Source organism: Orcinus orca, chromosome 12 (genome assembly GCF_937001465.1).
Source record: "Orcinus orca chromosome 12, mOrcOrc1.1, whole genome shotgun sequence".
In the NCBI taxonomy this organism is placed as follows: domain Eukaryota; kingdom Metazoa; phylum Chordata; class Mammalia; order Artiodactyla; family Delphinidae; genus Orcinus; species Orcinus orca.
The window spans coordinates 49565700-49578308 of NC_064570.1; the positions used below are offsets into that span (position 1 = coordinate 49565700).

Genomic DNA, 12609 nt, shown 5'->3' on the forward strand with positions numbered 1-12609 from the left:
TTTTTGGATTGGGTTGTTTGTTTTTTTGTTATTGAGCTGCATGAGCTGCTTGTATATTTTGGAGATTAAGCCTTTGTCAGCTGCTTCATTTGCAAATATTTTCTCCCATTCTGAGGGTTGTCTTTTCGTCTTGTTTATAGTTTCCTTTGCTGTGCAAAAGCTTTTAAGTTTTATTAGCTCCCATTTGTTTATTCTTTTTTTAATTTCCATTTCTCTAGGAGGTGGGTCAAAAAGGATCTTGCTGTGATTTATGATACTGTTTCTTGAGTGCCAATTGCTAATCTAAAACTTTATATTATCTCATTAAATCTTCACAACAGCCCTGGGAAGGCAGGTACTATCCTCCCTTTACAGGTAAGAAAACTAAGGCTATTTCATCTCCCACATTCAAAGTTAGTGAGGTTAAATAACTGACCAAATTCACACTGCCAGTAAGAAGTAAAGTTGGGATTCAAACCCAAGATACTGTGACTCCAAGGTCCATGCTCTTCTCACTATTTGAATCTATAGCTACATCTCACAAAGAACAGTTAGGGTTTCACGTACAGAAGGTGTTCATAAGCAGTACTGGTCATTGTTCACCTGAATGACTCATAAGTCCCTCAAAGAAGATGATTAACATGTGCAAACCTGGACTCAGTATCTTTCCATCCAAGACTGGTCTTCCTAATATATTCCATACTCTGATTAATGGAAGGAGTTACTCCTTACCATCTGGACAGTAGTCCCCCAGGCATTTCCTTTTTTTATCTCCATGATCCAAACAGTCACCAAATCCCATTGAGTCTACCTGCTAAACATCACCCTTCTCTCATCATCACTCACACAGTCCTTCAGCTACTATCCTATCTCTATCCCTCGCTGTTCAGCCAAACTTCTTCAAAGAACAGTCTACATTCCATGCAGGTTGTATGCTTAAGGGCAGTTCTTAATGGCAGCTTCTTAATTATGCTGCTGTATAATTAGTGCCAATCATAGAGCTTGTCCATATTAGGTTTTCAATAAATACTCGACAAATGAATGCAAATATCAGGCTTTCATTCCTCCATTCCCCTGTAAGTGCACTGAAAAAGGTCATTTTCTGATAGGAAAATGGCACTGCCTTCTTTAATAAATAAAATTCAGATCCTCTGAGGTTGACAATGGAAGAAGAATCTCTACATGCAGAAGAGGAACTTATGAGTTAAATCTACAAGCTCCAGTTCTTGTCCTTAATATTCACTTTCCCCTTGGAGATCTCATTATCGCTGTCCCTCCTCACTGGCCTCACTGGGAGAAGGGTGCTGCTCCCCTTATAATGCTAGAGCCTTGTTAGATCTATGATTATGACTCTTTCCCCTATATATCTTGATACAACAAAGATAAAGTTATGATATTTAAATAAGACTTTACTAAAGCCAAAATATAATAGAAGAAAGCACAGACACCAAAAAAGTAACCAGGCAGTGAATCTTAAAAGTTAGGATTTTCTCTCTGGGGCTTTTAGGCCCTGTTCTATCATAGTTCCTGATCTACCCTCAACTGGTGAGCACTATTTTAGCACCCACCACCCAAGAATCCATGCTTACCATATCCCCTCCTTAAAGACTAAACCTAGGAAAGAGAACCCAGAAGGATCCAGAGTTACCTATCCCCACTTAAATCCTTTTATCCAAGTTGTAGTTTCCTGATCTGGAACCTACATTTTTGGTAGAGGTGAACAAGAGAAATGTCAGCCCTTTAGGAGAGACTCTCCTATCTTCAGGGAGCAGCATGGTTTTACCCTAGGCCAACCCAAGTCAATCAGTCTTTATCTCAATACAGCATAGTAATTCAATATTAATATGGGAATATACACCAGATGCATATATTATAGGGTAACAGAGATTACCTACTGTCAAACCATTCAGTAACTTTAGCCTTCTAGACATGTTGGTAGCATTCTCCATATTGACTAGTCATTTCTTCTTGAAATTTTCAACCCTGGTTGCCCATTTCCTGGTTATTCCCTTCCTTCTCTGGTCAGTTTCAAACTACCGTGGCTCTTATTCTGCATCCTCACCATAGCCAATTGTATTTGCTCCCATGGTTATAGTATAACACTAACATAATGGTTAAGAGTAAGCTTTGGATGAACTCTAGCATTTCTTTTTTTTTTTTAGCTATGTAAGGGCCAAATAATATAAGTGCAAAGCATTTAACAGACTGCCTGAACCGCAGTAAGCACACAGACATGGTAAGTTAAAAGCAAAATAAAACAAAATACTCTAATAGGCTGATAGTTATAATACATCTCTAGCTCAGACCTCATTGTTGAGCTTAACATCAATGTACACCCCTATGATATGTGGGGCCTACAAAAACTTAGAAATAATATTACCTTCAGAAGGCTAAACTATAAATCAGTACATAATGGACCAGAGCAGATATATGCAAAGTTAGCTTATAGAGACAGAATGGCTCTAAGACCAGAGACTAGGCTACAATATAAATGTTTTAACATATTTAAAGACAGAATGTTTTCATCAAAAAGAACAGCTGTCAGGAATAGAAAAATTTAACTCAGATGGGCAGAAATTGGAGGCAATTTAAGCTCTACTGTAGAGGTTCTCAGAGCTTAATGCTATTAAGTGACCACAACATACATCTAATTTCCTTTGTTGTGATTCCAAGCTCCTAAGCAACCTGATTTCTCATATAGTCTTCCTAAACAGAAAACCCCTTAGTCAGAGAATCAGTATGCTATCTACTTGACAAATATCTCAAAGTATATCAATAAACTGGCATCCTGATAAATTCATCAGTCAAGTGTGTGTGTGTGTGTGTGTGTGTGTGTGTGTGTGTGTATCTCACAAACTCTGGTGCACGTAGAAAGATTGTGTTTGTAAGTGCACAAGACTTAGAAGCCCTGTTTTTCTTACAGTCAATTAATCAATGAATTTCATAGTGAAAGCCTCTTGTCGGAGACCAGCCAGTCAGCTTTTTCCTTGACTAGAGCACTATTCATTTAAAGCATAAATGAATGTAGAGGATAGTCGCGCATTTTTACGTAGAGTATAAAGTAGAGGATATCCTCTACTTTATACTCTACGTAAATATGTGCGACTATCTTATAACAGGGTGAGACATGCAGGAACATGGTAAAGATATCAGCAAATCCAATTTCATGAGGGTGAGCACTACAACTCACTAGCAATAAAAGTTTTGCTCTCTTTTTTAAAAAAAAATTTATTCATTTATTTAGGCTGTGCCGAGTCTTAGTTGAAGCACACGAGATCTTCGTTGTGGCATGCGGGATCTTTAGTTGCAGCATGGGAGAATCTTTTAGTTGCGGCATGAGGACTCTTAGTTGCGGCATGCATGTGGGATCTAGTTCCCCAACAAGGGATCAAACCCGGGTCCCCCCCATTGGGAGCACGGTCTTACCCACTGGACCACCAGGGAAGTCCCAGTTTTGTTCTCTTTTAAGACTAATTTTCTAAAATGTTTTCATTATAAAATATCCTCCTCCATCCATTAATTATCTTGTGTTTTTGTAAACAACAGGTAAATGTGCAACACCTTTGAAAATTCTGACATTACATTTTTCTTCCATTCATTCTTTCGTCAAGTATTGATTCAGTTCATTCTGTCAGACACTGTACTCGGAGCTGAAGATGTGCAAAAACTGGCACAGCCGCTGCTCTGGCCTGCTTAAGCTTTAGAAGCAGATACACTTAAGTCAAATTATCACACTGACAATCGTAAAACTACATTTGTAACTTATTAGCAAGTAAAGTATACAGCACAATAAGAGTATGCAATAGGGGCATTTAATCAGATCAGGGAAACTCTCAGAAAGTGATATTTCAGCTAAGATCTACAGGAACAGGAGTCAAAGACTAGGCTGGAACAGTCTGGATAAAGAAAACAGTACCATACTCACTGTCTCTAGCTCTTCTTCTATTCTCTCAAATAAAACACCCTTCTGGCTTTTCTACCCTTTACCGCACTGAAACTGCTCTCAAGATCCTCAATGAGCTCCACGTAACTGTATGCAGTGATCAGCTATCCTCATCTTACCTGACCTAGAGCGGCATTTAACATAACTTAGCATTCCTTCCTCCTCAACCACTTTCACTTGCGTTCTAGGATGCCACACTCTAGGTTTTTCTCTCGGTTCACTGGCAAATCCTGCATAGTTGCAGATAAATCCAAATCGACCCAAACTCCATGGAGTGCCTCTTTTTGTGATACCAGCTATTCTCGGTGTTTATCTACTATCAAAACACTACTGTGAAGCTTAAAATTATATCTATAGGCAGATCTTTACCCTCATCTCTGGACTCATTTATCGAACTGCCTGCTCCACACCTCTACTGTAATGTCTTAGAGGCATCTCAAACGTAACACGGCCAAACCAAACTCCTGATTTACCCTGCTACCCCAACACACAAATCTGGAGACTTTCCCATGACACTGAATGGTAATTCCCTCCTAGTTGCTCAAGCTAAAAACTTGTAATCATCTTTGACTCTTTTACTCTCACACCTTATATCCAATCTGTCAGCACACCTGTTGGCTATACTTTCATAATATATTCAGACTCTGGCCTCTTCCCACTGCCTCCACTGCTATCACCCTGGCCCACTACCACTACCGTCTTCTACCTGGACTATTACCTTACCTTTCTATTTAGTGTCTCTGCTTCTACGCTTGCTTCTCCATGGTCCATGATCAACACAATTTAAAAGAAGTAATCAATTTAAAAAGTCAGATCATGCAACCCATCTGCTCAAAACCTTGCAATGGCCTCCTATCTCAATCAAAAAAGTCAAAGTTCTTTCAATCACCTACATGACCTCCATCCTCTGTGACCTCATGTTTTTCTCCTCTCCTGCCACACTGTTATTTGTCAAATGTGAGGACCCGCAGGCCTTTGCACTGGCTGTTCTCTTCACAGAAACGTTCCTCCTTCAGGCATCTGCATGACTTACTCCTCCTCCTCCTTCAGATCCCCTCAAATGACCCTTTTTGATTAGGTCTTCTCTGACCACCTTATTTAAAAGTGAACCTTGCCTCCCAAAACCTGGCACTCTCCATCCCCCTTCTGAGTTGGTTCTTATTTTTCTCCACTGCATTTGTCTTCATTTACTATATATGTCACATTTTTATTGTCTATCTCTCCTTAGTAGAATGTAAGATTATGAGAGTAGGGACTTTTGTACATTGTGCTCAGTAGTATAACCTCAATGTCCTGTTATATAGTAGGCACTCAACAGATACTTGTTGAGTGAACAAATGGATAAAAAGGAATATGAGAACCAGTGACTGAAGAAAGATCTGTATGGCTGAAGCACAGATAGGTGGAGACTGGTAGACTAAGTGAGGCTGGAAAGGTGGAAAGGGACCAAATGACATTAGGCTTTATAAAGAAATTTTGCCTTTAAGATTAAGGCAGGACATCACTAAATGGTTTTAAGAGAAATCTGAATTTTGAAACAGTTATTCTGGCTACTGTTTGGAGAACTAATGGAGAAAGGCCAGAGTGAATAATCACTATTGCAATGGTCTTGGCAAGAGATTATGGCAGTTTAGAAAAGACTGTGCTTATGTAGATGCATGGAAAAGGATGGATTTGAGGGATATTTGGGAGATAAAATTGATGTCTTAATAATAATTTGGATACAGAGGTATGAAGGACATTAAGAAAGACACGGGTTCGAGCCCTGGTCTGGGAAGATCCCACATGCCGCGGAGCAACTAAACCCGTGCACCACAACTACTGAAGCCCGCGCGCCTAGAGCCCGTGCTCCACAATAAGAGAAGCCACTGCAATGAGAAGCCCGCGCACCGCGACAAAGAGTAGCCCCCGCTCGCTGAAACTAGAGAAAGCCCACACGCAGCGACGAAGACCCAACGCAGCCAAAAATAATAAATTTATTAAAAAAATAGTACTAATGCTTAGGTTTCAAATTTTCATCATAAGTGGATGGTAGTGTCTTAAAGTGAGGTAGGGAACACTGGAAAACAATCAGATTCACAGGTGATAACCATGCATTTGGTTTTAGGTATGTTAAGTTTGAGGTACTTTTGAGATATCCAAGAAATATCAAGAAGATGTATATAAGAAAGCTGAAAGGTGAAGCTGGATGGAGCTATACATTTAAGAGTCATAGGTGGTGGCAAAACCATGGCTATGAATGAGATCATATTCAATTACATAGCAAGAAGGAGACTCGGACTTAAGAAGCTACCCTATGGGCTTCCCTGGTGGCGCAGTGGTTGAGAGTCCGCCTGCCAATGCAGGGGACGCGGGTTCGTGCCCCGGTCCGGGAAGATCCCACATGCCGTGGAGCGGCTAGGCCCGTGAGCCATGGCCGCTGAGCCTGCGCGTCCGGAGCCTGTGCTCCGCAACGGGAGAGGCCACAACAGTGAGAGGCTCGCGTACCGCAAGAAAAAAAAAAAAAAAGGAAACTACCCTACCCTTTGTGGGCTGGACAAAGGAGGATGAGCCCCTCAAAAAGAAAAAAAAAAAAGGAATGGCTTTTTTGGTTTTTGAAATCATACTCATAAGAAGTTCTCATTTTTTAAAATTCTGATTTTAAACCAGTAACATTAGAATGTCAAAGGCTTTCCAAATTAAACCAATTCATCAGAACTATAAATTTGTTCAAGGGTAGATGACTTTCAGAAACTATCTGGAAAATTCACAGTACCTTTCTCTTTGCTGCTTCAAAGTACATCAATACACAAAAAGCTATCCCTCTCAAAATATGTATGATTTTGGCTTATTGCAGTTTCCTGAAATTATCTTCTCTCTCTCACTCAGGGCCTCACCATATGCTGTTCTTTTGGCCCTCTTTCCCTGAGATGAAGATTTCCCTGACTTCCCAAGACTGGGCTAAGTGATCTTTCTAGCCATCCCAATGATATAGTACTATATGTTTAATGTGTGTAATGTGTAGTATGTTTAACCATTAGTTTAACTAGATAACAGTCTTTTCCACTGTTGCATACTTAGTACCTAACAAGGCTAAGTTTTAAGAAACACATCTATTCTGCAACGTGAACGATTAAAATCTAATTTGGTCTTCAGTCCATTGACAACACTTCAAACGTCGACTTTCCTCAAGAGGAATGACTTTTTAAAATCAAACAGTAATTTGTAAACAAATGATTGAATCTTTAAAAAATACTAAATTTTGGAGATTTTTATGTCTTTTTTCATATTGTATCCTTAAAGCCTGCAAAAATTCATATTTAGGAATACCGGGGATTCTTTCTCCTTTAGTCTCATACAAAAGGGATTTTACAACTCTCTTTGAAAGCCTGGCTTGCGGTGACATTTAACTGAGCAAATAAACCACACCCCTGTGCAATGGCAAACAGGTGCAATTGCATAGGGGTACTTAATCCATGCCGCGCGAGCCCACTTGAGAGAGAGCGGAAGTAGAGGCAGCAGCGCGGAGCACCCGGTTCCACAGCATCCTCCTTGCCTGGCCTTATGCTGCACCCTCCGACCCTCAGAATAGCAACCATTCCCAAATTCTCGCCTCAACGCGCCCTCGGGATTGGGCACCCGGACTAGTCCTTCCCACGTAGATTACTAACAGAAGTCCCTGGACTAAGGATACAGCCCTAGATGGCTTGGTTTCTAAAATCCCAGAGGAAATGAAGGAAAAATCCTGTCAAAGGAAAAGTGGCAACCAAGCCCACAGTGCTCACCAAACCGACGCTCTCAGTCAATCTCCGTCAACGCTAACCCTTGGCTCGCAGGCCGCCACAGGCTACGTCGCAGTGGCTCACGGGGGCGGTAGTTTCTGTCGCAAACAGAACGCGCCGAGGGCACCAAAACTATACTTCCCAGAAGTCAATGCGAGTACGCCCTGCCTTCTTAAACCTGGGTTTAGCGTAATAAAGAGACCGTTTCTATTTTTAGGCTGACCTTAAATTTAGATTCAAGAACTTCCAGGTGTACGTCTGTGCTACACTCTCTGCCGTGCTTGTGTACTTCAGCTGTCCCTTATTTTCCTTTCCCCTTGTTCAGGCCAAAGAATCCAAACCTCAGAGCACATAAAACGGCCCCCGGCGCAGCTTAACTGCCTTTTAAGGCGCATGCGCGCTGCCCGCCGTCACGCAAGCGTAACGGCCGGCAGCGGTTGGCGGCCGCGCGCGGACTTGGGGTCTGGAGGTAGCCTGTGGGAGGGCGGGGTTTTTTCCAATGGCTTTGCCTCCGCGGGTCGCGTCTGCTTGGGCGGGGAACAGGGCGCAGGGGCGGGGGCGGCTCCTCGTTTGTGCCGGGCGGAGAAAGGGGAGGGGCTGGGGGTGAGGACCCCATCTTCCCTCCCCGCTCCCGCCCTCTGGGCCGAGCCCCACCGATGGGGCTGGGCGAAGGGGCGGGCTCTGCGCCGCGGGCCCAGCCGCCCCACCAGCTTCGCTGCCCAGCCCCGCGCTCGGGGATTGCGGGGCCGCCCTGTGCTTGTCTGGCCTGGCGGGCGGTGAGCGAGGACGCAAGGATTGGAAAAGAAACGGCGTCTGCCCGGGGAGTCCGGAACCGGCAGGCCGGAGACGATTTCCCCCAACGCCGCCACCGAGACAGCGGCTGCACGAGGCTGCCGACCACCCGCGAGCGCCAGGGTCTCTGGCCGCCGGGGCCAGCAAGCCAGGACTCAGCAAGCCTTCCCAGCCAGCGCCTGGCCGGGAGGGAGGAGCTGCGGAAGGCGGGGACTGGTGCCGGAGGAGGGGCGGAATGGGAACGCTCCCGAGAACACCGTGGCTGCACAGACAAAAAACACCGAATGGCTGGTGAGCGTTCAGCTGTTACCAGCCTTTTTGGGCAGAGTACGGGTTTGACAGCTCCACAACGTGAGGATATCCGCTGACGCCGAGAGACGGAGGAGAACACTTTCCCGACACTGCCTGTCCAGCAAAGCCAGCGCTGTAAGGTTTCAACTTTCCAACTTTTTTTCTCAGTCTCTGACCAGAAGACTGCCCCTCCGGGCAGAAGGAGAGGGCGAGCTCTATCTTGTAGATCGAAGACACTTCTGCCTCCAAATGTCACCCAGACGTATGTTTTCATGACGATTCGAGTTCTCTGATTTTATTCTTACATTTCTCGTTTTAAAAAATGCAAAGTGCTTTGGGGGACATGCTGAAAGGTAACTGAAGACAGCAAAGAAAAAACTCCAATTGTCATGGCTGAAGGAGAGAATGAAGTGAGATGGGATGGACTGTGCAGTAGAGATTCAACTACTAGAGAGACAGCACTGGAAAACATTAGGCAGATCATTGTGAGAAAAACCGAGTGTCTTCGTTTGGTGAAAGAGACACCTTATCGTCCAGCAGACGGCCTTTCAAATGCTGTTTCTTTGGATGGGTTGAATAAGCTTCTTGCTCATCTGCTTATGCTTTCTAAGAGGTGTCCCTTTAAAGATGTAAGAGAGAAAAGTGAGTTTATTCTGAAGAGCGTCCAGGTAAGAAATAACATTATAAGTACAACTGTTTATCTAGTAATGTGAAGTTTTACTTGCAGATATTCACTTTGTATTTGCTTCAAATAGGTTGTTATAATTTGAACCACTCAACATCTTAAATTTAGACTGTTTTGTAAAACATTGAATTTGGGGTTAAAATTGGACAAGGTGAACTAAAGTAAAAGTAATTTTCAAATACAACTAAACAAGTATTGTCTTTCTAGAGAGTATTAGCAGAAATGCATCATTCTTCCATTGGGAGATTGGGATTGACATATACACTAATATGTATAAAATAGATAACTAATAAAAACCTGCTGTATAAAAAAATTTAAAAAGAAATGCATTCCTCCTGGGCAAAATATGTGAAAATTACAGTTAATTACAAATAAATACTTACTTTTCCTTATGTTCATTTTTATGTGTTGTTGGGAAGTGTAGCCAGTATGCTTTTCACATTGCTACAAACAGTGTTCTCTGTGGAAAGTTTCACGTTTAAAACCCTCTAAAATGATAAAGAAATATTTCCTAGTCAGCTTGTTCGAGATAACTGGTGAAACAATTTCCTCTTGTTCTTAAAAACAAAGCAAAAAACCCGAGAATCTGTTCCCTAAATGCAACCTTTTTTTCCTGAAAGAATTATATAAAATAATAAAAGCCCATGTTATAAAGGAGCTGACATCTGCAGATTGAAGAATTGGATTCAGGTTGAGTGAATGGTAGGCTGTTATGGTCAGTTACTTAACTAGCTTTCTCTGTGTTTGCCTAAGTTGTTTGATTCTTTTTTTTCACATACATACCTATTTAAGTTGTGAGTGCAAAGGATAAAGGATGTTATAGTTTTCCTCCTGTTTGTACATATTCAATTTATCTTGTTTTATTAGAAGATTTATTAGAAGGTTTTTTTTTAAGGGAAAGATTTTTAGATATTAAGAATTGTCAGAAATGGTCTTTAAGCTTATCAGTCTAAATTACTCAATCCACATGTGTTCAAAGTCACAGTATGAGAAGTTTTTTAAATTTATAATTTACTTGGGTATATATGTAAGCTAAGATGAACAGTTTTTCTATTTTGGTTTGAATTCAGTTTAAAGCAACAGAAAAATAATAATGTGTATAAAATGAAGACTCTAAGATCTCTGGATATTTCTTCTCACAAACGCTGTGGAAACAATAGTTACAATTTATATTTATCCAGAGTTACTAGAGAGGAATTATTCTAGTACTTGAAGTTTACCTCTTTGAGCATCAAAAGTTATTTCTCTATCTTTTAGTGTAGTGACTACAACCACCGTTTTTTTCATAATGGGTTCATCATTATGCACATCAAGTACATACTCTTGTACAGCTGAGGGTGGAATGTATATGTAGGCCTGTATGATACATTTTGTTTGAATTTGTGTGTTCAATTTTTATAGTCTTTCTGTTCCTTACCTTACTGTTGGTATTACTTCACTTCAGTCTCTTCCTGAATCTTTTATTTTGCTACTTTTTTTATATTAGAATGGGAAACCAGATAACCAGTTTTGTTAAGAGTTAGATTGAAAACAGAAGTAATGAGGTTCTGGGGAGTACAGGGTCAAAGGACTAACATAATGGTAAGTAAAGTGGTACTGGTGTCAGACCTGGGCTCAGGTTCTCCTCCTTTATTAATACACTGCATACCCTTGAACGAGTTAAGTTACTTGACCTTTCTTAAGCTTGGATTTCCACATCTATAAAATGGTAATAACAATACAGAAGTGTATTACTATAATAAATAATATAAATTATGATAACTGAGATGTAAAGTGCCCCATATGTAATGGATGCTGCTCTCCCCTTTCATAAAAGAAATACATGGACTGTGTGATACATATTTCAAGACTCATTCATCCTGCAAAAGGATTCAAGAATCTCTACTGTAAAGATTTCCCATCAATTTATGCCTTCTTTCTCATCTCTGCATCTATTGCACATTATTCCAGCTACAATTCTAACAGGCACTTTACTTATATTGGGCTATAATCACATGTTTATGTGTCTGTCTCTCCCAGAGCCTGTGGGAGAGACAGAGCTCCTCTCCCGGAGCACAGGCTCCGGACGCGCAGGCTCAGCTGTTAGTTCTCAAGAGTGTTGACTGGGACCTGGAAGCTACTAAATAAATACTGTTTCTTAGTCTGAATAGATGAAGTTACTAGATTAGGGAGTTTTCATCCCTACATCATTCATTCATGCCTTCATTCAACAAATGTTAATTGAACCCCTGATGAATGCCATTCTAAGAACTGAGAATCAGTGGTAACAATTTTGACATTCTACTGAAGGGAGACAGACCATAAACAAATAAACAATATAATTTTAGATAGTAAAGGAAGACTTCCCTGAAGAGATGGCATTTAAGCAGAAATGAATAGATATTATCCAGGCAAAAATGAGATTTGTGAGAGGGACATTCTATGTATAGGGAATAGTGTGTGTGAAGGCCTCATGGTAAGAGAGAGCAGGTGAATTTAGGAGTGGAAAGTAATGCAGTGTGGTTGGAGCATACAGTGTGAGGAGAGTGTGAAAGTTTAAGTACATGCTCTGGAGTCAGACCTGAACTCTACAGCCTTAGGTAAGTTACATAATCTCTCCTTGACTCAGTTTTCTCACCTGCAGAATGAGGGTGATGCTAATAGTTCCTGCCTCACAATGAGAATAAAATGAAATAATGCTTATAAAGCATAGCACAGTGCCTAGCACATAAGAAACACCCATAAAGTTAGGAATTCTGTTTTTAGGCAGGAGTCAGAGAACAGAGGATCTTGTGGGCCATGTTAGGAGTTGTAGGCTTTATCCTAGGAACAATGGGAAGCCACTGAGGGGTGTTGAGCAAGATGGTGACATGATACATGGTGTATTAGAAGCATCACTTTGGAAGCAATTTGAAGAATGGATTTCGGGGGTCGAGAGTGAATGTACAACAGTTAGGAGGTTGTTCACTAGTCCAAAGCAAAAATGGTGGAGTAAGATGTAGTGGGCAAAGTGGAAAAAGGTGAATAGATTTGGGAGATAGCTAGGAGTTAGAACCTATGGGGTATAGTATTTAATTGGATATAGGAGATGAGGAAAATAAAATCAAGGATGGCTCTAAAATTTCTAGCTTGAACTCCTTGGTGAATAATTAAGTCGTTTCGGGAGACAAAAGAGTGGT

General features: G+C 41.3%; 2 protein-coding genes across 7 annotated transcripts in view; one reads left to right on the forward strand and one right to left on the reverse strand.

The window, feature by feature from the left end:
- The window catches only part of CEP57L1 (centrosomal protein 57 like 1), a 60809-nt gene extending 52986 nt beyond the window's left edge, over positions 1-7823 (reverse strand). For both annotated transcript variants that reach the window (XM_004264742.3, XM_033418705.2), the window contains exon 1: positions 7687-7823. The gene's annotated coding sequence lies outside the window, so the exon portion shown is untranslated. The remainder of the gene's footprint in view (positions 1-7686) is intronic.
- Positions 7824-9155: 1332 nt separating this feature from the next.
- The window catches only part of SESN1 (sestrin 1), a 129557-nt gene continuing 126103 nt past the window's right edge, over positions 9156-12609 (forward strand). For all 5 annotated transcript variants that reach the window (XR_004480597.2, XM_033418697.2, XM_033418699.2 and 2 more), the window contains exon 1: positions 9156-9434. Coding sequence is in view for 4 of the 5 variants with exons in the window: in XM_033418697.2 (XP_033274588.1) it covers positions 9156-9434 (279 nt within the window). In the remaining variant the exon portion in view is untranslated. The remainder of the gene's footprint in view (positions 9435-12609) is intronic.